This window comes from Dermacentor albipictus, chromosome 1 (genome assembly GCF_038994185.2).
Source record: "Dermacentor albipictus isolate Rhodes 1998 colony chromosome 1, USDA_Dalb.pri_finalv2, whole genome shotgun sequence".
Taxonomy (NCBI): Eukaryota; Metazoa; Arthropoda; class Arachnida; order Ixodida; family Ixodidae; genus Dermacentor; species Dermacentor albipictus.
In genome coordinates, this window is record NC_091821.1 from 455,673,825 (window position 1) to 455,697,200 (window position 23,376).

Sequence of the window (23,376 nt, forward strand, 5' to 3'; positions counted from 1 at the left end):
CTTCCTCTTCTTGGTCAATGTCACATCATTATGAACTGAACATATTTCTCTTCCTCGGTATCAACGAAAGCACTGTCTATTCGCGCATCGTCATGCATGCGTCTGCTGGTGCTAGGATAGAAAGGCTGCATAATGACACATTCGCTGCTTTGTCGCGTGACGGTGGCGTAAGAAAACGAAAGTAGAAGAAAAGTATACGGCAAAGTACGATCGCACTGCTCGCCACGTAACTTAAAAAAAAAACAGAAACGAGGACACATTGTTGCTACATAACCTGGATCAGGCGCAACATGTAGGGAAAACCAAGTTTGGGGGCCCGCAAGAAATGCAGTTCCCTAACGAGTAATGCAAAGTGCAGAATTACATGGAGAAGCTGCACATAATTCTAACTGCAAAAGAGGGGTGTAAAACAACAGACATAGGCGGATACAGGTAGCGGCAGGATGGCACTCGCGCAATCTTTGATTGCGTTCATAACAATTTTGAAGACCACTACGTTGCAACTTACGTGAGAGGAACACATTTTGAAACCGTATGCGTCTGCTAATTTTGAATCTGAAACAATCCTGAGGTGAATGCGTCGTGTTCTTAATTTTATGAAAAGGCAACCTCGAGAATTAGGAATTTCGGCGCATTAATACCTTAAGATGAAAATAAGTACAAGGAGAGTAATTATGTACGCTGCGTCGCTTTGCAATCAAGGTCAAGTGGAAACAATAGAGGAAAATATAGAATAAGGGCACATTTATTAAAATATGACAGGGCTACTCTATTCGATATTTTTGCGGCTGACTGCAAGAAGTGCGTCGTTGTTAAAGTGTACACCGATCAGGAAATATGTCAAAGAAGTGAGTGAAAGGAAGAGTCCTAAAAGAATAGACATATCATAGACCGCAATAGCTTGCTCTCGGCAGTATGCAAAATATGAATTTGGGAGTTTTGCATAGCATGAAGGCAAGATTTATTATCAATCGATCCTTAGAATAGGCGGCTTTTAGAAAGGAATTTCTGCAATCTCTTCCATCCGTGTTGTCATTAAAGTTTTGCGAAATCTCCGGAATACACGACCAAACGCTGTATGTTCCTTTAATTGAATATCAAAGAACAATTGATTTAGTATATATATCAGCAGTCGTGGTGTCATTGCATGGTGAAATGGCACAGAAGACCAGCGTGATTATAAGAACTATGGAAAGAGGATTGCAAAGCTACCCAAATTCTTCGCAAAAAAAAATAACCAGGAGCGAAAAATTAACCCTAGGGTGTAGGTGAAAGAGAAGCTGATGATGCTACTCATAGTACGCATGGAAGAAATATTCAGTATGTTGGCAGGATATAATTTAATTTAATAATGAGGGGGGTTCTGAGCAGCATGCGATTCGAGAATCATTGTACTGTGCAGCAACGGTGAAAATGACACAGAGGAAATTACTGGAGACCATAGCAACAATATCGATGAACCTCGGTGTGGTCATTAATGTGCAAAACACTGTGCTGATGTTCCGCAGTCATGCAGCATAAAACGAGGTTGTAATTGCTAGCCTGCCTTCCAAAGCAGTGCCTGACTTCAGGTTAAGTAGCCGCCATGAGGAATATGAAAGGTTCTGTAGCTGCGTTCCGCTGCACATCTTCAACCTACACAAGGTGGCTCACTTAGCCCCCGAAGTACAAATAAAGCAGGAACACACTAGCTGGTGCCCCTATATTTGTGATGCTTCCTTCCGTACCACATCCTCTTTGCAAGCCTGCGCTTGGTCTACGGTTGCCGTAAGCGGAAGGTTGGCGTTCACGTGCAGGTAAAGTTGATAGTGTGGAGGAGGCTACTTCCAATATGTCGTAAATCACCATTTGAGCCTGATATTTAGAAGGAAATTTAGAGAAAATATAAAAATGGCTTACACTCATAGGTGTACATCTATTAGGCACTTTAATGTCAAAGGGCCGAGCTTACAAACCCGTCGCAAAAAAAGCAGAGTCAATTCTTACTAAGGGTAACTAACTTGTGGGACTGTAACTTGAGCTCGAAGTATATAGGAAGGCTGTGTACGGAGTCATCGTAAGAAAATGGTTAAGCGTAACGTTAATAAGGATATGTATATTTTGGAAAATATTATGACGCCTAGAGCAGGCAACTGGCTGTCTAATAACGCGACAGGATGTGTACCAACGAATGGGGATCGCAGCCCAGGGCGAGAGCGGACAAGGTGGGGCGAATAGATTAGGAAATTTTCTCGCATAAAGAAGAAGTGGCTTGTGCAAGACAGTAGCAATTCATGATCGCAGGAAGCGACAAACCCCCTGGAGTAGACGTAAGATGAAGTGCGTGTGGTGACGATATAAATAGTTGCATTTCATTTGTTTCTGTTCGTTCCTTTATCATCAAAATGCCATACCGGTGAAGAATAAAACCCACGGTCATTTCCCCTCATCAGTGGAGGTGGTTCGTAGACAGTAAGTCGCCGCTTGATGTGCAGATGCAATGAAGCGGCAGAAAACCTGGTAGGGCCGCCTGCGTGAGTGCACCTTTAAAGGAGACATAGCAATTGTAATATACATACACTTAGCTGTCGTATGCAATTTTATTTTTCTCATTTAATTTTACAAATAGTTGCTTCGCATGGAATTGTTTACCTGACCGCCTCTTCTACAATTTACGCTCGGAATTACGAGGCCTCCTGAAGCGTCACGAGAGGCCTATATGCAAATTGACATCGTTTTCGTCAGTTGTCACTGCATTTCGGTTTACTGCCGGCCGACAACCGCACGCGTGCGATAACACAGCGAGCACGTGTACCGGTACGTCGGCTTCCACGCAACCGCCTACCTGTCCCCGTTCCTGCAATCCAAGGAGGCGTTGTGGGAGCTGGCACTCTACGCGGCAGCGCGACAGATGCCACGCCGCAAGCTGGCGATGGGTCGAGTGCTCGACAAGGCGACCTTAGAGGCTGTGGTCAGTCGTGGGCCCCCGAGCAAGTGGCGTCTCTGCCTGCACGTCGTGGACCGACTGCTTCCTGGCATTCTGGTGGTGGCCTTCGCCCGTGCCACCAATGACACGGCAATCTTCATGGAGCTCATGGTGAGGAAGCTGAGTTGTTCGCGAAACGCGCTTTGCATGCGCCGCTGGCATGCTACTTTCGTTTGGGCTTCCCTATGTGAAAGCTAAATAAGCATGTTCTAGATAGTTCGGGTGCACAGGTAGACAGCTAAACTAGCTAACGTCGGTAAGTAGGAATGAGTGACTGGCTGAACGTTTTCATTAATCAAAACTCAAGTATCGGGACTTGAATGATTGATTGCATTCTTGATTGATTAATTGCATTTTACGTGCAAGAGCAAACAGGAGATTTCCAAGAGCCACCGTAATTGATGGCTCCAGAGAACAATTTTCGCCATCTCAATCTGGAATAAACAAGCACCCATGTCTTCATGCGGTAGAGTTTTTTTTATTTCATTTCACATTTATCGCAATGCCACCGTTGCGACCTCTAATCAAACTGCCGGCCTTGCGCTAACACCATAGCATCTGGGTCAGCATGGCAGTTAAAATGATTGGTAAAGTAACATAACATGTGAGGCTGCCCAAAATATGACACGTGTATCAAAAATAAGAAAGCGTTTTATTAAATGAAGCATATTCAAATTTTGTAGATAAGGAAAGAACGTAAAACTTTGAAGAATCCATTAAACTTGAAGCTGCTCAGTGCTGCCATCTTTTACCGGTACGAGGAGGAAATTGTACGCAGGCTGTTCCCTTCTCAAGCAAGTTCAAATTCTGGCTGAGTCAAAATCATTCTTCGTGCTAGTCATTTAGTAGCTGCTTACGTAATTCAGTATCAAGGTACAAGCTGTTGAAATTGTGCTGGTCGAAATACCAGCGCAAGCTCTTCGGAAAGCCATAAGGACTTGGCAAACAAAAAATTACAGCAGTTTACTGCGATACATGTTTACCATTACGTAGTTTTTTCGATCATATTGAAACAAAAAAATTAGTTCGAGCCGTAATAGCGCGAAATATCAGGACGTAAGAAAAGGATATAGAACTGTCATTTTCATTCTTGTCAGTCTTTTCCTCACATCCTGTTATTTTGCGCTGTTTGCACTCACATAATGAAACAACCAGCTCACATGTGCACATATCTGAAAAAAAGGTTACAAAAAAATAAAGCTTTTCCGCAGGCGCGCCTCCTTATATGGCACCTGGCGCTCATAGCCATCAACCATGATTACGATAACTAGTAACCAACTCACTATTATAAGTCTGCGGTCCTCGGGACATGTCATTCATCGAAGTGTTTGTGTCGGTGCGCATGACAACGTTGGTATCGAATAATATGGGCAAAATATTCTGTTGAAGAATCTATAGCGGAGGAATGGCAACAAGGGCCCAGTTAATTCTCCAAGCACCCGAGAAGAACGGCAGTTCATTTGAAAAGTTAACGCAAGGGCACTTTACTGAGTGGTGCTATGAACTTCGGATTCAACAAAAAAATGAAATAATGTGCACAGAAAAATAAACAGATACTGCATAAGAGTCGCAAGCCTCAGTCTAAGTGCATCCTAATGTTTCTACGCTTAGGGTGTTCGCAAGGTCAGTTTTCCCAACATAAGCGATTCTTCATACGAGCATCATCACCTTACAGCACGAGCACTTCGAGCTGGCAGAGCAATGCGCAGTAGCGTGGCCTGGTATTTTCGTGGGAATAAAGTCGTTCTATGCGCTTTCCATACATGAAAGGAAACAACATGAACATCAGAGATAATCGAGAAAACAGCAGAAGGAGTTCTTCAATTACCAGTAACCTTCCGCAAAAAAGGTGCAGTGGAAACACAATGTAGCGGTAAAGCCTTCATATTTAAATGAGGCCTATGAAACTTTCACTAACACTGGTACCTTCGAGAGCGACATGTATGCTCGCGTCGAGCACCGCCATTATTTGCGCTGGTAATTTTGACAGATGTAAGGATATGCTTGAATAGCAGTGTTCGTGCTATGTTGCTTGGGGTAAGCAAGACAGTACACTGAAAAGAGCGTGGTACATTGTGAACTATTTTGTAATCGCTCAGCAACTGATTGAATGCTCAGCATGGAGGCTTACTCAATATGATAATCCACATCTGAACACGTGGTAGCGGAATCGATTTCCTCCCACGGCGGGTGCATTCCAATTGCACTTTAATCTAAATACGCCCGTGTAGCATGCGTTGGGTGCACGCTGAAAGCGCGAGGCGGTCCAAACTATCTAGTAGCCCCCAAAAGAGCCTCTGTAACAGGTCCACAGCTATTTTGGCACAAAAAATTAGCGAAGTATGTTCAGTGTTAGTCAAAGTTATCATTTTACAGTTTCCTCTTCGTCGCACAGCTTGGAAATCCTCCATTCAAATCGGTCAGTGTTGTGTCATGGACGCTCGTGAAAAATAACGCACAAAGTACACGTGTGACGGGTTCCGTTGCTATGTGGGCATACAGCTTGCAAAGAGAACTACAGACGACAGTATAGAAAAGTGTTTTACGTAAATTTGAAACCTACAAGGAAAGTAAAACTGATTATGGAACAAAGGGCTGCCTGCATAGTGCGAAAATTTATTCAGATATTGTACATTCAATTGAACATATTGTGCTGAAACTAGGGCCTCATAACGTAAAACTATTCCAAGCTGTTTGTATTCCAACATCGTAACGTCAAATTTGTATAACCACCGAGGCGAGCATCGGTCGGTAACCCACAGCGTTGTTTGAAAAGCCCAATCAAACACGCTCCTCGTTTATAGAAGCTCACTTCTTTGTCTTCAAAGCGAATAACATTCCGTGCATTCAATAGCTTTTTCTTATTGCATTGGCTGACACGAGGTGGCAAGGAGCACGCTCAATTGGACAGAGTTTCGATGGGGCCGAGCCAGCACAGTGAAAGTGGAAAACGGCATGAAGAGGGTTTTGGGGGCGTCTGCCATTGGTCCGCTTCCCTTACTTAGCTTGCGTGGGATGGTAGAAAATCGCGGCGGCGTGCATTGAAACGTTAAAAATGCTGCCAGAACGGATCATCAGCAAAGAAGAGTTAGTAAACTCATGTCGTGTACTTGTCGAAAGGACACCATAACACTATACTACCCCGGACGAATATTCATTATACGAAACTAAACCCATGCTCCCAGGCCACTCCGAGTAGGTAATGCCAGAGCAATCGGCGGGTAGCCATCTTCAATTCCTTTTAAGACGGGACAGTCCCGGGCTATTCAGAAAAAGAAAGGTTCAGTTTTGTTCGGCGCAATTATGTGTTTTTACCGTGTACACGTCACTTTGACGCGGTGAGTTTTCGCGATTATGTGACGCCGCGTGGCAGACTGGCGAAGCGGGTGCAGCCCAAAAACATTTGATCAAGCACAGAGTATTGTGGGGAAAAAACCATAGATTGAGAAATATTTATTTTTCTTTCTTTCGGCCTAACCATCAATAATTATTGTACAGACATCATATCAGATGGGGCGTTTTCGCGGTTTTTGGGATGTCGCGTGAGAGGCAGGCGAAGTGAGGGGGCTAGCCCGAAAATTGTTTGACCAATCATGGAGGACGGATCACAGAACAGGAACAGAAATGTTCGCATTAGCTTTACGTTATAGCGCCAGTGTTCTGGTCCCCGTAGATATGACACTACGACTACGTGCGCGCTTCATTATTCAAAGGAAGACGTTCCAGCTATAAAAAAGAACTAGGTCACCCACATCTCGCAGCAATAAATATACCAAGCATGTTCAATAAGCATTTAAAATATTCAATTATTTCTTGCAGTGCAAGCGAAGTGCAGAAAATCCTTGCTACTCACCGTACTGGTGCCTTGGCGTTTCACTGCACGTTGCAGTTTGATTAGTATCGGCTGCTGACGTAGTGCACGTATGCATGTGGCAGCTGCACTTCAGACAAGCGGCAAGAAATCGCCATATTCATGCCGTGTTACAAAAATCAGGTACAAATCTACTACTGTTGCACTTACGAATTTTGGCAAAGAGGTTTCCATTCTAAATATGCTTTGTTTGCTCTGATGTACCGCTCAAATTTGCCTGAGCATGGCTAGGAGCTAACACACTTGGGTAAGATCCTAATGCTGCTGTCAATGTGCACAGGCTGACGTCATTGCGGAGGAAGTGCGGAGCACATTCATTGACCAGGTAGGAAGTGTGACCTACTTGGACAATTGGACCAGGCAGATATTTAGGTGGAAGGTCAGTATTGTCACTTATCAAGCGTTCTCTTGAAGCGCGACAAATTGTTGTTTTTTAGATTATTTGCAGCGTGCGGTAATCTATTCATATCTCTTCAGCTAATGCTGCATGATACGAATACCATATGATTGCTGCGTCGCATGTGAGGAATACGCATGTAGAATGTCATGAGGGACTGCTTGTTCGCGATTATCATGTGAAATTACCGTTTCAATGAAAGGAAGGCTACCACAAAAGAAGATACACAGAAGGAGCGTCTCCGAAATACTTCGTGTTATTCTACCAGTGACACTAGTCTTTTATTTAGGCGGAACTTCTTTTTCAACGCAATGAAAAAAATACAACCGCTCACCTGTAGCGAATTTTTCTGGGCAACACGTTTCGATATGCACTCGGGCAAATCAATCAAATTAGGCTCCTGAACGATTAGGATGGGTATCTCGTATAGGTTGTGTTATGTTCAAGTCAGCTTGAGGCAACACAAGGGAAAATCATGGCCATCGTGCCTTCATTCATTAACTAAACAGCTGAAGAAACCAAAGATATTCGGTGTTGAAATTAACAGTAAGCGCCTGTGCTCATAGTTTTAGCTTTCTTCCCGTGCGTTGTCTCGCTTTGTTTTTGTGATGTCCTTGTTTATGTACGCGAAAGGCCAGTACGCTAGTGTAGCAGACCAAGAAACCCGACGAAGTCCATAAGCTTCGTAGCAGATGTAAATATATTTTTCTTTTTTTCATTTCTTGTTCACTGATCTCTGAACCGAAGCACTCAAACTTTTTGATCAAGTTCTCGAAACAGACAAATGAATTAGAATGAATTATAACCCAAACAGTGTATTTGTTATTGTTATTACTATACATTAGGAAATAGTGCCAATCATTTAAAGTATTTCAACTGAATGATTGTATACATAAAAATGGGGTGAAACAAAACATATTTGGCGAGAAAGCTGCCAATGCAATCTCACCAATGAGAAAATACGTCCTCCAAGTACAACAGAACTAAACAGGACTCGTTAGTGTAGTAGGGGCTTGTAAATTCAAGTCGTCATCGTGAATAATCAGCAGGAATTCATCATTCCAGCATTATCCTACGGGCACAAAAGATGCTCAGTATATTGCAGTCACTCGTAATCCATCGCCACTTTCGTATCGAACGGACGTTTCGGTTTTGCGAGTGTGTTTTAGTTTTATAAGTGTTGTGTCCAATATCAAGAAGCATATGAGCATTGTGAAAGGCTAACAGTGGTAAAGATACCATCATAAGATTTACTTCCAATATCACTACGCATGACCGATGTCACTGCCACGAACTGCAAGATGACATTTTCGCATAAATAGTCTCACTTGATGTTTTCAGCGTGGCGTTTTTACTGGATTTTATCGCGCCTAGTGTTTTAACGCGCACACTCCTTACGTGCGAGTAATCATAATTGCTATGCTTTCGGTGGTAACGCAGGCCCCGATTTTTCACTTAAAGAAAGTATACGTTGGATGCCCCTGATTATTTATTTAGCAGCTTACCACTTTAACAGACGTACTAATAATAATTTCTTATCGCTTGGAAAAATTAAACTCCTTTTACCCGAGGTACAGAAATAGGGCATCTCTCATATTTGCTTTTGAAAGCCTCTTTATTGCTATCAACGGCTCTAGGGCATATCTGCATTCCCTTCTGTCACGTTTGATATCGTGCATTTCTTAAACGCCTGGCAGACCATGACAGCTTAACTATGTCGTTTAGAAATCGCTACATCCTAATTGCATTACGGAGCCATCGCAGAACTGCTAGAGCTAATAAAGCCGCATCTACATGCTAAATGCATTTGGTAACACTAATTTTCAAGGCCAATAATGGTGGCTTTTTTAGTATTGCTGACGTTGTCTCGCACTAAAGCCTCACACGCATGTCGTTTAGAAGCAAGCATTTCAAAAAAATATATGATGCGATAGAATACATCGAACACGATACATTACAGAATAATTTCGTCACATTATTAGGGATGACGCTTACCATCGCTCCATTTGTCCGAGATATGTGGAAGTATTGCCCTGTTTATTATTGCGATAGCAATAACATGGACACTGCAGCATCATTTATGCGGCTCTGTCGGCGTCGCTGTTGCCGTCGTGTTGCGTATAATGTGCAAGAGCGATAACGTTGTCGCCACGTGCCGTATGATGTGAGGGCGAGGAAAAGCGTTCGAGGGTGAGCCGACGATGGTGCCTCAGCCTCGTACAAGCAAGCAAAGAAAGCCGGCGGGCGCTAAGCACCGTGAGGAGGGAAGGTAGGGGGGGGGGCGCCTTTTACGCGACCTTCAAAGCGACCTTCTATGGGGACAGAGTGCGGCGAGTGCTGATAGCTTCGTGTGCGTGGTGTTCTCGGCGTTTAATTAGCCTTGACGCGAGAGGGTGCACGAAAGCCAGTTCACTCGCTGCTGCCCCTGAGCCCTCACTCCAGCATTTTGACAGCGACTGTGCGCGGTCGTGTACTGAGATGCGATCGTATTTTGGTGCGGGCGCGTGACCCCATGCTTGTTAATTTAGTCATTAAACGAATGTTGACAAGTTTCTGCGGCTGATAAAACTACTTCTTATCGCTGTCTACTAATTTTCTACTTCAATCCTGCTTCGTCTTTTGGGCAAAACTGCGACTTTTGTTTTCTGAAAGTACACGGTAATTCCTACGTGGAGGCTCGATATTGCGAAGAAATATGATTTCATCTATAGTTCTTCGGGTAAACGAGAATTCTAGGGAATGTTTGAATTTTATGAACAGTCTTACATTTTCCTGATCTATTCAGCGTAATTCTATGAGATACCTGGATGAAATGCACGCTTCCGTCACAGATGTGCACCACTGCAAATGTTTGTGTTTGCATTTCAGGCGAGGGCAACCAACATGTATTCCTTGTCTCCCCTGCGGCAGTTCTTTCACCAGGCAGTTATCGACTATGCAAAGCAGGTGGGTTATCACTTGGTTTGGTTGTCATATTTATCTGAATTATTGAGCGTGTACATAATTCTAATATTGTTATTATCATCGTTTATTTGAACTCGTTCGAGCGAATATTCGATGTGGTTTTATCGTACTGGAAAGGAATAAAAATGATGGACGTACCGCTGTAGAACTACTGAAATTCCGTACCGTGATTAACACGGTGGTGTTCCTTCCTAATTTAGATAAAGCGATGATAGACATGGGCTTTTGTACAAGTGTTACTGTAGATGATTCTTGCAATTGTTAACTCGTAATGACAGATCGAAAATGGAATTAATGCAATAGTATCTTTATGTGTAATAGCTAGAAAGGCCTATATTGATAAGGTTTAAACCGCAGTTATGACATCTATGGTTGTCGTAATAAGGCCTAATGTCAACGAACATTTATTTGTCTATTAGCTCAACGATGGAAAGCATCCTGGACATAGACATTTTCAACTCTTCCACTGTTCTTACAGTGGAAGAACTCTTTGTCTAACCCAAGTACAGCAATTCTAGGGCGTAGAACTGTTTTGGGTACATAAAGTAATAAATGAAACAAAATGAACGAATAGAAAACAGGGGTGTCATCATTTAGTGCATAGTAAGAACCAAGCGCTAAAGGACAAAGGGACGAAACGAAGAAGAAAAAATATCGGCGTTCGTCCACTTCATCCCGTGTCTGCTGGCGCTTTGTGCTTAATTTAGTTTACTGCATACCGGCTCGTCCATATTTAGTTCTCTCACATCACTGAGCGGTCGCGTACCGAAGTTCTCTTTCTCCTTCAAAAGTAACGATAGTGGGAAATCTTTTTTTTTCAAATATTTATGGCAGGAATGAATGTAACAGCATGAAACAGGGCACAGACAGAGGAGCAGGGAAGTAGTGGCAATAGTTGTCTTGTTCTCATTCTGGCTGCTTTGTGAGCCCACTTCTTGCATAAGTTCCCCTAAAATATTTTACCTTCTTCACCACAACTATTTTTGTCTAGCGGGTTCCTTAAGTAGTTTCATGTTTTGTATTTACACTCTGCATCAAAAATTTACTTGTGCAGCCTGAGATTGCTCATGCGAATATATTTACCCTTTCGTTTTCAATTAGGACTTCTTTCCTGTCTCTTTGACTCATGTGCTATAATCATGGGAACTGCCCCAGCGATGTGTGTGTGCAGGTGCGCGTATGCATGCACTGTCCCTAAGCTATATGCCTGTGCCTGAAATAAATCACGAACTTCAAATGTTCTTCGATAAAGAGTCATTCAGTCAATTCAATTTTATTTCATTTACAGCATACTGCAGACCCTAAAGGGGTCGTAGCAGGAGGGGCAAAACAAAAGGGAACGACGACAACTCCAAACAGCACAGCAAATTAAATGGCAGTAAAAATATATAAACAATGACACATAGCAGGAACAGAAAACAAGAACTGCAACTGTCAATAAGTAATTTTGTGGAAGGCATCGGTACTGGTTAGTAGATCAGTCGGGAGTAAATTCCATTCAGTTATAGTGCGCGGAAAAAAAAGTACTTAAAAACCTTGACTCTAGCGTTGTACGGTGTTAGGAATTTCGCGTGATGAATGTCTTGTTAGGCGTGTTGTGGTGGTCTTAATAAGTGGACCAGGACTCATGGAGAGCTTCTTATTTTTGATTAAGAAAAGTAACTTCAATCTTTGCATTTTTCTTCGTATTTCCAGTGTCTGTATGTTGTGGCATGAGAGTGGTCGGGGAGTCAGTAAAGCGGTATTTGTTAAAGATAAATAGAACAGATTTTCGCTGGATCATGTCCAACGCGTTAATGTTACGTTTTGTGTTAAGGTGCCAGACGGTGCATGCATATTCGAGTTTAGGTCCTTTAATTTGTGCCTGAGGAGCCAAAGTTTCTTAAAAGCTGTCGCGCATATGTTTGATATATGTTTTTTCCAAGTAAGATTATTGGTTATAGTAACACCTAGGTAAGTGTATTCATTAACTTCCTCGAGCGGGTGAGATGGAAGGTTGCATGAAAATTATAGCCTACTCTTTTTATTTGGTAACTTTCGTGAAGACTGTTTTGTCATTGTTAAGCTTCATGTCCCATCGATTGCACCAAGAATGAATGTTCCGAAGGTCAGAATTAAGGATGACTTGATTTACAGAATACCTAATATCATTAAACAAGACACAGTCGTAGACAAAAAGCCTAATCTGCACTGGTTAACTAATCATATCAATAATGCCATTCATGTATATTAAGAAGAGTAAGGGTCCCAGCACACTTCCCTGTGGTACGCCAGAATTGACTGGGAGGCGGCTGGAACGATGAGAATCAATGCTGACGAACTGTGTGCGGTTAGAATAGTGAGCAAACACCCAGTTAAATATGAAAGAAGGAAGCCCCGTAGATTCAAGCTTACATATTAATTTATCATGTGGAACAAGGTCAGGCGCTCTCTTAAAGTCTAGAAAAATAACGTCAATCTGCCCGGACCCGTTTAGTGTATCAACAAAGCTATGAACTACAGATGTTAGTTGGGTAACCGTTGAAAGTCCCTTTCTAAATCCGTGTTGAAATGGAGATAGAATGTCTCTGTCATTTAGAAAAAAAGTAGTTATATAAGTGGCTACAATGTGCTCAAGAAGTTTGCAAGAAGATGTAAGCGATATTGGACGAAAATTTGTAACAGATGATGTGGTACCTTTCTTAGGTATTGGCACAAATCGCGCAACTCTCCAATCCGAAGGAACGCTGCTAGTTGATAGGCTTGCACGTTAAATTATGACAAGAAATTCGGATATCATTTCACTCTAACGCTGCAAAAACATATTCGGAATCCCGTCAGAACCAGGAGACCCTTTTGTTTTCAAATTTAACAACATGAATAACACGCTTGCAGAAGATGCAATGCTTGGTTTGGGAGGACATGATGAAGCTGTTTGTCGTATTTGGGAATTGGATTTCCAAAAAAGCACTGTAAAATGTGTAATAAAATGTTCAGCAATGCTTGCTTTATCGGTGACAGGAACGTCATTGTGCATAATTTGGTCGATGAGCTTGTTTTTCCTGGACAAGTGTCTCCAGAATTTCTGCGGAGTGTTTTGAATAAAACTCGGCAGCGTGTGTTCAATGTATTCACGTTTTGATTGCCTGACAGCTTGACGCAGTGCAAGTGTTGCAGCTGCTATAGCGTTTCGGCAGACACGTGTACGCTTTAATCGCTTTAGTTTTCGTTTTAAATGCAAGACCCTACTCGTGATCTAGGGATTTATTTTGTGCGTTTTCTTTATTCTATTGGGAATAAAATGTTTTATGCAGTACGTGCAGATTTTTTTAAACTTATCCCGTAGTATATACACATCATTTCCTTCAAGATTGCTCAGGCATAGATCAAGGTAATCAAGCACGCTTTCGTCCCTGGCACGCGAAAAGTTTCTTACACAGGCAGACTTCGTAGGTGGCGAGTTGTTGGGATTTTGGATGCTGCATGAAAAAATACACCATATTGTGATAGGACAGGCCATTTTCCACCGAGACACGAACATTTTCAATCAATCGGCTGATAAACACCAGGTTAAGTATGGGAGCACGTATGGAAACCCAAGCCCTGGACCCAAGCCCAAGCCCAAGCCATGGACACGCGTGGGTTTTGTAACCACCTTTTGAAGGTTATGTTGTAACATAATGTCGAAAATGGGATGCTTGCCAGGGGCAGCCCCAGAAACAGGACAACTACAGTCCAGGCAGGTTGAAATCACCAACAAGAATTATTTTATCATTAATCTACTGAGACATGTGATCAGCCAAGTCGGGGAAAAAACGTTTATGGTGAATCAGGTGGTCGGTAAACCACAAATAAAAGCAAAGTCCGGCGCCAGCCAAACTGTTTTAAGGAGGCGCTCTCGTGATGAATAAGATGAGGTAAAACAAAACCTTGGGTGCCCTGCTTCACCAACACAGCTACACCACCACCCCTTGATTGTCTGTCGCAACGAAAGGCATTATACAACGGAGGAAAAACGTTTTCGTCATTTATTTCATCTTTCAGCCAAGTTTCGGTGATTAACACAATATGCAGATTATAATATAAGATTAGAGCTTCAAGTTGGTCGCTTTTATTAGCTATACTACGGGCATTAGGTTCAGTAGGCGTAGCTCCTTATTGCTGGAAGTCTGACACGTCACTCAGTGGCTGAACTGGACTGACGTCTGGGCAGTTGGACCCTCGCACATGTGGCGTCGTCCCAAGCGTAAATTTCACTGTCTACTTTCAGCTTATCGTTTGTCAGCATTATTTTCCTTCCGTCTTCTTTCTCCCGTTTGGCACTAGCCAAAGAATCTTTCTTTTGCGAAGTGTCTCGTGTGAGTAATCGTGTTGAACAGATAAGTCCATTCCTTTAAGTTTGTAAGTGTTTTTACTAATTTACTGTTTTTCATTGCAGTTTTGGAAGAATGTTATAACTGGTCTTTGCTTTCCAGGTTATCAAACGCGGTGAATTCTTCCAATTGATTCGCAGGTGATGCTAAGCTTTTCAGTAAATGTATCAACAACTTTTTGTTTTAGTTCCAACACAGTTTCCCCCGCGTCTTCGGACAAACCAAAAACCATCATATTCGAGCGCCCGCTTCTGTCCTCTAAATTGACGACTTTAGCCTGAAGTGTATTGAATGTTTCCTTAATATACTCTATTCTTGCTTACACGGCTTTCGAAGGCGGCAAACTTGGAGGTTAAATCGGACATCAGTTTTTCCATGCTTACCTGTTGTACCCGAAGAGCTGCAACCTCGTCTAAGTTTATTCGGGCCAGCAGCGACTGCCTTAGTAGATCTATTGTGCTGGGGTCTCCCGTATTCGGACCGGGATTTAACTCAACGTCCCCCCAGACCATGAGCTTGCGCATTCTAAACACTTCACAAACATTAAAAATGCCCTGACGTGGGCACGGCAGAAACAAGAGATAGCACGAATCGCTCACAATTGTGGAATAATAATCACTGACCTGCGTGAAGCAGAGGAAACGCTTGTTAGGCCAATTTTAGTCATCCGAAAGACGGAAATTTCTTCAAGGTGAATTTAAAAAGAGCGAAATATATGACACCTAAGAGGGCTCTTCGTAAGCAAATGTTAAGGATAACCGGCATGTTTTATCAAATTTACAATACAAGCATACACAGATAACTTGTGCAGGCGTGCTTGGTTAAGTTGGAGCCACTAAAAAAAAGCGTGACCAAAAATAGTTGAAAGAGATAAGGACCGACTTACCAAGAACGAAAATATTACCATGACACCGAAATTGAGCAGCGAAATTTTCATGCATTTTCAGAGCTGTCAAGAAATGAGATATAAAGAGAAAAAATAAGAAAGGACCTACCACATTGAGCGTCCCAGCACTCCTTTCAAGTTTCTTCTCTTCAATTCCGCATTCATTTAAACGCCTGAAATGCATGAAATCACAATGGCACGTGCACAATTCAGTGGCACGTATATATTTTTTATTATGGTGATGCAACCTAACAACCGAAATGGATTGTTTATACCTACCAACCTGTCCAACCTTAAATACGCAAAACACCGGAGAGACGACCCAAATGGGGAGGGGCGGGATGTAGATGCTACTCAGATTTCATTTTCTTAGTTCGCCCGGTACGCGAACGTATCGTGGTATTCATACGCATTTTATTACAATGATTTACGTTCAAACACAGTGCACATTCTTCAACAAACTGTGCACAGGAATAAACTGACAAAAATAACATTCTTTTCGAAATAACCGGGACATTTGAAGTTACTTTGATGTTTCCGATTCCACCTGGTATAGAAACCTGTCTGTTTAAATCTGCATGAAAATCCCTCTGTTGTTCTTTGATCGTTTTGGTATTTCAAAGAGGACCTACAAAGGGGGTAAGGAAACTTCCACAAAATTTGACGCAAATGTCGTGAGATTTTAGAACTAACAAATTCGTAAACATTACGAAAAATTCGAGAGAGTTGAACGGTATGGTTGTTCAAGTGATGCCAAGTGGGATTTTACACTCTCTCAGATGCAGACGAAATTGCAAAACGTGAATTCTTCGTTGGACATTTTCCTGAAAGCCAGCGCCTTCGTTGGGTCTGCGTGGAGAGACCCAAAGCAGAGCATCCTAGAAGGCCAGAGGTGCGTAAAAAATGGAATCAGAAAAGTTGGTCACCTTTAGTTCCAGCTTTCTAAACGACATTGAGAGGTATGGGACGACGGACAATATATTGGTCTATGAAATGAGGGTCATGAGCTTGAGTCCAGATGTATATCATGTTAAAGAAGAGTGGTTTATGTAGTTTTATGTGTATTGCTCGTGTGTCTCTCGCATATTAAATCTTTTCATGTATAACGATGTGCACCTAAAAACTAATTATGCGCAATATTGGTATGCATACCAGTGTAATTATACATACACATATATCGGCATCTACTTGAGTATGGTGTGTGGAAAGCACCCGATTATTTTTTACTAAAAGCACTGTTTTTCCTTTAAGTTGTGCTGCAACGGTAAATTGTGCAGTGCGTAGCCCCCTGAAGCCACGTATTGCTTTTTAGCCATGCTCCAAGGCATGAGACTATGGGCTCTATAACGTAAAAATATTCCAAACGTTTCTATTTTGTTTCTACAATCAGTCATCCCCGATTGGTCAAATGTTTTTGCCAGTGCCACCCCCACTTCGCTTGTCTGTCACGCAACGTCAGGAAAGCTGTCCAAGCTGATCTGATATGACGTTTACACTTCGATTAAGCATGATTAGACCCAAGAAAAAAATGTATTTCCGATCCTGCGCCTTTCCCGCCATCAGCCCTCAGCAATTGGTCGAACGTTCTCGATTTGTGCACTCTTCGCGTGCCTGTCACGCGACGTCACCAAACAGCGAAAGCTCTTTGCTTAAGGGACGTGTACGCAGCAAATATGTAATAATGTGCCGAACAAAACTGGGCCCGTATTCACAAAACGTTCTTTCGCTTAAAGCGTTCGTGACAGCCAATAGTGATGCAGGACATATTATTAGAGAAGGCTACCACCCAATGAAAACAGAACTTACGAACGAAAAGCTTTGCGAGTTCGGCCCCTGATTTCGTTTTCAGAATAGCCGTAGACTGTCCCGGTAGGAAATGAATAGAAGATGGCTGGCCGCCGATCACTCTGACACTGTATGCTCGGCGCTGCCAGGGGGAATGTATTTATTTGCGTATAATAAAATTTCTTGCGTGGCACTATAACGTTCCCGAGACCTCTTAGCACGTGCACGTCATCGCTATGCCAAATTTTCTTCGCTTAGGGTCCATTTTGGCTGCATTTTTACGCTTCAGTTGCACGCCGGCGCGATTTTCTATCACTCACTGAAAGCTAAACAAGAAGTGGGCTAGTAACATACGCTGGGACCACACTCCTCATCAGGTAGACTACTTTCACTAGCCTATAGCAGGTGCCACGAACACCCTCTCCACTTTGGCATGCTCCTCGCCTCGGGTCAGCCACTAAGATAAGCAAAACCTGTCAAGCATGGCAAAGAAATTCGCCTTAAAGCAAACAAAAATGACCTCCTCTAAACGAACAAAGCGTTTCATTGGCCTGTTCTAAGAAGGATGCGAGTCAACGCCAGATGGTTGCATCGATGTTCACGTAAGCTTGGCGTCAGGAGGTTGGAACAGTTTTATGTTATACGGTCCTATGTTTTGATAGAAAAACATGGTCATAGGGGCTGCAGGAGTAAGAATAAGTACAAGAAATTGAAATATTTTTTTGGCGGAAATGGCCAAATGGTTCGGCGTCTCGTCTCTTGCAGTGTACACCTTTTTGAACTTACACCTAGGCGGAATCAGTGTAGTCTCCATAAATCTTGTCGAAATCTCGGCAGAACTCAGTAAAAAAGGCCCCTACTGAAAAAAAAAAAACATATTGTTGACTTCGCGGTATTCTTTGTAATAACGTGGTGACGAAAATTTCCAGTTTGATGTTTTCTATGCTTGTAATTTCGAACAGAAGTGTCTATGCTCGCAGGAATAACGTAAGCGAGCGGAAATACGGCATACTGAATAATACTCTTCGATGCATGCTTCGAAAGATAGGAAAAATCATTTGTGTGCTGCGTTCAAGTAAAAAATAGCCTGCATCTTGGGGAGAACTCAAGAATGCGTCTACTACAAAGGTGCAGTTTCATCGTAACCATCTCTCTTTAAATAGCCCGTGCTTTACCGTTAACCGCACCGCAGGTGACAGGCAGTGCTATATGTGCCCCCTACTAAATTACTTTATAAAAGACAACGTTTGTATCAATTCCTTCCATCTTACAGATACGCATCGACTCTGTTTAACCCCGATTGTCTCCACTGGCCTCAGCACGAAACTATCTGTGAGTCGGTTCTTGGCGTCCCTAAACCTGTTAAAGATGTCGATATGCGGACTGACCTGTGCAGTGACTGCCAATGCAAGCTTGTGGGCACAAGCTCACCAACTCAAAACCAATGTGCCTATAATTCGCCGTAGTCACAATGCACGCGCATCCGTAGCCCTCTTGCCAATGAGCACTTCCCTCTGATAGCCCTCACGCTTATAGCCATATTGTTAGTGGCATCAGAAAACAGACACAAATAAAGTTATCTCTATTTGCGCAGAAAGAAATTATATAAAAAGAAACACTCCGAACCCTCATGCAGTGAGGCAGGAAACGGAACGCAGTCTCTGAACATGTTGCAAGAAAATTACTGATTTAGCGGGTCTTTATGCCGAATTTAGCCAAGGTAAAGAATTGTGCCGAAGCACTGTAGCAGGACGTTACAAAATTCTGGTTCCTGCAGCTGCATAAAACAAGTGCTGCTTATTTAATGCAGATTAGGTAACCACCTTTGCAAGTATTAACCTTAGGGCAAAACTTTTCAAGACACAATTGGGGAGCGTTTTAGGAAAGATCCAAATCAGCAGCGTCAAACTTCCTACTTGTTACTTGTTATTTGTTGTATCGTGAAGGAAGGTTGCGAACTGTGAAGAAAAAAATGTGATATGCGCGCGTGATGATCGCGATTGCAGTGGTCTGAAATGTTCAGCATCAGAACGAATAGTGAATTTGTCCTGGTTGAGCTGTCGCTTAAGATGTCAGAGGGCAAGTTTACGCGGCGTGAACGGTAGCGATCGCTAACGCAAATCCCGCGGCCGACGCCTGCGTCGTTACCCTGTCACAATTTAACCGACAGAAGACCAGGCTAGATGCGGTGGCAGCAGATGCGGGCATTTCACACACTTTTTTTATCTGATATTTCGCAGACTTCCTTTTGGACGCAAAAAAAAACGAATATGGAACAAGCAAGTAGCTGCCCAATTAGCTGTTTCCACAAACGCCCTATAGACAACTTTGTTTGGAAGTTTTGCCGTATAAGTTGCGAAGTCGGCTAAATATACACAACTCGAAAGTGGTGGTGCTGTATTTATCATATCTTATCGAGGTAATTATAAAAAAGAAAATTGTACCCGGTGATTTTCAGTTCATTGGCTCTTCCGCACAGATGAGCGAAAAATGATTTGGCGACGTGTAACTCTATCGTAAGGTTCATAAGCAAGTCGGTTGATTGTAGATGCGTGTGTTCCTGTGATTCCCCATCACAGGGTTCTTTCAGGATCAGATACCGTATGTATATATATATATATATATATATATATATATATATATATATATATATATATATGTATATATAGTCATATCATAAGAAGCCAACAAATACTGACACCACATATATATATATATATATATATATATATATATATATATATGCATAGTGTAGGATTTACTTAATTGGCCAATTATAGTTCGAGCGAGCTTAGTCGCAACAATGCCAGCACAAAAAATTATGACTTCGCATCCGCGTGCCGCCTCTTCGAGCTCTATTACCTTCTTGCAGAACCCGGCATGGTTGTTTAGTGGCTATAACGTTGCGCTGCTTAGCACTAGGTCGTGGGTTTAAGTTCCGGCCGTGGTGACTAGATGTTGATTGGGTCAAAATACAAAAACGCTTGTGTACATAGACTTAGGTGCACATCAAAGACGCCAGGCTGTCAAAATTAATCAAGGATCCCCCAATACCCGTGCCTGATCATTATATCGTGGTTCTTGCACCCGCAAGAAAAAAACAGCTTTTTTTTATTCAGACAGAACCTTTATTTCTACGCCTGCGTGTGCTGTTGCAACGAAACAAATAAAATTACTTTTCTTGTTCGCATGCGCTATATCTATAGCGCTTCCCCTTTACAGTTTGTATTTTACTTTTTCTCGGCCTACATACGCAGTGATTCCCATGGGAATGTTCAATCACTCCATTCCGACTTCACCCCGAGAAAGGTAGGTGACGCTGTCGTATGGCTTTCCCGGCAATAAGCTGTCATTATCTTGGAACAACTTCTTGGTCATGTTCCTTAAGTGATATCACAACATCTTTTATTAGGCATTGACGGCTATTTCTGAAGCTGCTAGCATATGCTACATTTTTGGGTACCGTAACGTTATGAGAAAAATGTTTTATTGCCATGAATTTAAGAGATGTACTGCAGAAAAGAGAATATCTGGGGCCGAACCACATAATAATATGGGGCGTAGCAACAGCAACATAACAGCTTAGCTGCTGTGCAGGGTGCACCGAATTTCTTGCTCGACTGAGTTAGCTCGACGGTAGTCAGTGAACAAAGCGTGAAGGATTGAAAGCGCAAGACCACAAGATGTCGAAATAAAGTCACTTTGTGGACAGGGGCGCACCCTGCACACGAGTCTTCTTCGTTTCAAACATGGAGGGCTAGGCAATGTTACGCGCCAGCGCCGCTCATTGTTATGAACACAATATCGGAATAAATATCGCCCATGCCGTTACTGTCCCGCTAGCTATCTAAACATTATGCAAATATGTTATGTCCCTACACACTTGACACCCTTTTTGTGGTGCGCGCGCAGCAGGTGTGTCTCCTCTTTTGGAGTCACACCTGGAGTCACACCTTTTGGAGTTATATTATTTGTCCGTCCACCGTCGAATGCACCTGTGTTGACGTGGGGTATCCTCATGCCAACCCTTTCCTTTCTATCGACCGCGTTAAAAGCTCGAATTTTTATATAAACTAGATGCGAAAGCACTGGGTGGAACTATAAGCAAATTAAAGATGACACCGACGGTTTGACCATGTGGTTCCTTCATGTTCGGCCGCTCGTGAGGTAGCGGCGATATAATGATAGCCCAAGAGAGAAACTAGATAAACCAGCGAAAGTGGAGGCGTGCCGAGAGTGGAATCGGAGGTCATGGCACCTCGAGCTCATTCATCTGAGGGTGGCGCCGGAGCGTGTGGAGATCTCGAACAGGAATACGCTCACAGAGTAGCCAATAATTCTCATAAACTAGTTGTCTTGTATTTTACCATTTTGACGAGCTTTGCCTTCCATGGCAACGTGTATAGAACCGCATGGTGAGTGTCGCGAGATGGAAAACAGAAAGTGTGTAGGGTAGCACACCTCAGTGCTCGTCTGCTTTAAAAGCGTGCCGAGCTTTCGCTCACTGCATTCGCGTGACGGCACTCTCACACGCCGAGTCACTGATAAAATCAAAATAGTAAAATAACGCAACACTAATGAGCTTGCGATGCATCGTCAGAGGGCAAGAAAGTTGCGCATGAAAAAGAAAATAGGAAATAGGCGTAACATGTCTGCTGCGTGTGTTAACGATATGCCGCCACTCTTAGATTTCTAGCATCCAAGTAGGGCTACTAAGTTGCTGCGAAGACTCAGAGCGCTGCGCCGAACTTTGCACAAGCCCTGAAGGGAGGATGCGACTGTGGCTGGCTGGTGTAAAGTGGAAAACAGTGAACTTATTTTCCTCGAGCGCTTTAGGCAGAAGATCGTGCAGTTACACAAGATAGTTCGATAAATATGAGTGCGTGTTGAAGAATATTCTAGCATACCCTGAATAATAATTGCTATTTCCGCATTGCGGGTAGTAGTAAACTAATCTGGAGGAACAAAGGTGCTTAAGACTTGCTCCATTTCATTCGACTACTCGCCCTTTTCGTCACAAGCCGTGTTTGGTAGTTTAGTAGGATGACTGCATGATGGAAGGAAACGCGCAGTGCATGCCAGAATTCTCTGATAAACAGGCCGACAAAAATCTCCACCCTATACTTCTTTACGATAAGTGGCAGCCGCATCTCGCCCGCGCAGGATATTGCGTAAGAGGAACATTTAGGTTTGCACTATAGGCGAATGCCCATTTCGCGCTATCACAGTCTCAAGAGCTAAATTAACAACCTGTAAACTGCCTTTTGACCAGTGGCGACGACGTTGAGTCATCGCTGAATCCTACGCTCAGTTTTATTGTTGCAGATAACATTCATATTCGCAAGCAAAATCACTCATTGCCACGTGTGCCTTCAAATAAGAGTTGCCACGCTTTATGAACCTATACCTCTAATTCGCATGGATTGTCCTCAATGTTACTCATTCTTCGTAGGGAACCTAAACCGTAGATAACACAGAGTTGTCTATATATGTCATACTGCACTCGTCAGTATATAATTTGCTGAAATTGCACTGCGTAATTTAGCAACTGACCGTCTCTCTTAAAAGCACAATGAAGAAAAAATCTAAATCATAAGAAATAACTCTAAAACCTTCCATTTTTGCGTGCTTTCTGGCCAGTGGGGCCTCCTCTAACAGTGAGAGTCTTTTCTGAAACTACAAAAGGGTGACTGAATATATAATGCAAAAAAAGGTAAAGCATGGAGACACGGACACAAGAGAAGAGAAGTGGGCAACACGAACGCCACTATCAATTGAAGGATGCACTGAGAGAGAGAGAAGAACTTTAGTGAAAATGCCTGCAGAGTCGGTTAGGCTCCCTCTACGCAGGGAGGACAAGCTTTTACCGCGACGCGGCCACTACGTCAGTCTTGTGCATTGTGCTCCTCGAGGTCTTGGTTCCTCGCTACTTCCGCGCATCCGAGAGGGCCGCCGCCCCCTTCCTGGGGGTGCTGCCCCCCTTCTCCTCGGTTTCGCGCGGTCGCTACCTTTCTAGTGCTGCCGAGACCTGCTGGACGGTCTTGAGTTGTGTACCTTGGTCATAGCTCCTCGTTGCAGCCTCTAGCTGCGGCGGGATCGTCGTCTTCTCGCTGAGGCGAAAGAAAGAAAGGAGACACAAAACTCATTTGCGCATGC

General features: G+C 43.0%; 1 protein-coding gene across 2 annotated transcripts in view; it reads left to right on the top strand.

Annotated features, from left to right (window-relative positions):
* LOC139054784 (platelet binding protein GspB-like) overlaps nucleotides 1-23,376 on the top strand; it is a 107,393-nt gene that overhangs the window by 53,795 nt on the left and 30,222 nt on the right. For both annotated transcript variants that reach the window (XM_070532395.1, XM_070532396.1), the window contains exons 17-22: nucleotides 2,782-3,076; nucleotides 7,117-7,215; nucleotides 10,102-10,179; nucleotides 16,215-16,327; nucleotides 18,494-18,552; nucleotides 20,478-20,529. In XM_070532395.1, the coding sequence (XP_070388496.1) occupies nucleotides 2,782-3,076; nucleotides 7,117-7,215; nucleotides 10,102-10,179; nucleotides 16,215-16,327; nucleotides 18,494-18,552; nucleotides 20,478-20,529 (696 nt within the window). The remainder of the gene's footprint in view (nucleotides 1-2,781; nucleotides 3,077-7,116; nucleotides 7,216-10,101; nucleotides 10,180-16,214; nucleotides 16,328-18,493; nucleotides 18,553-20,477; nucleotides 20,530-23,376) is intronic.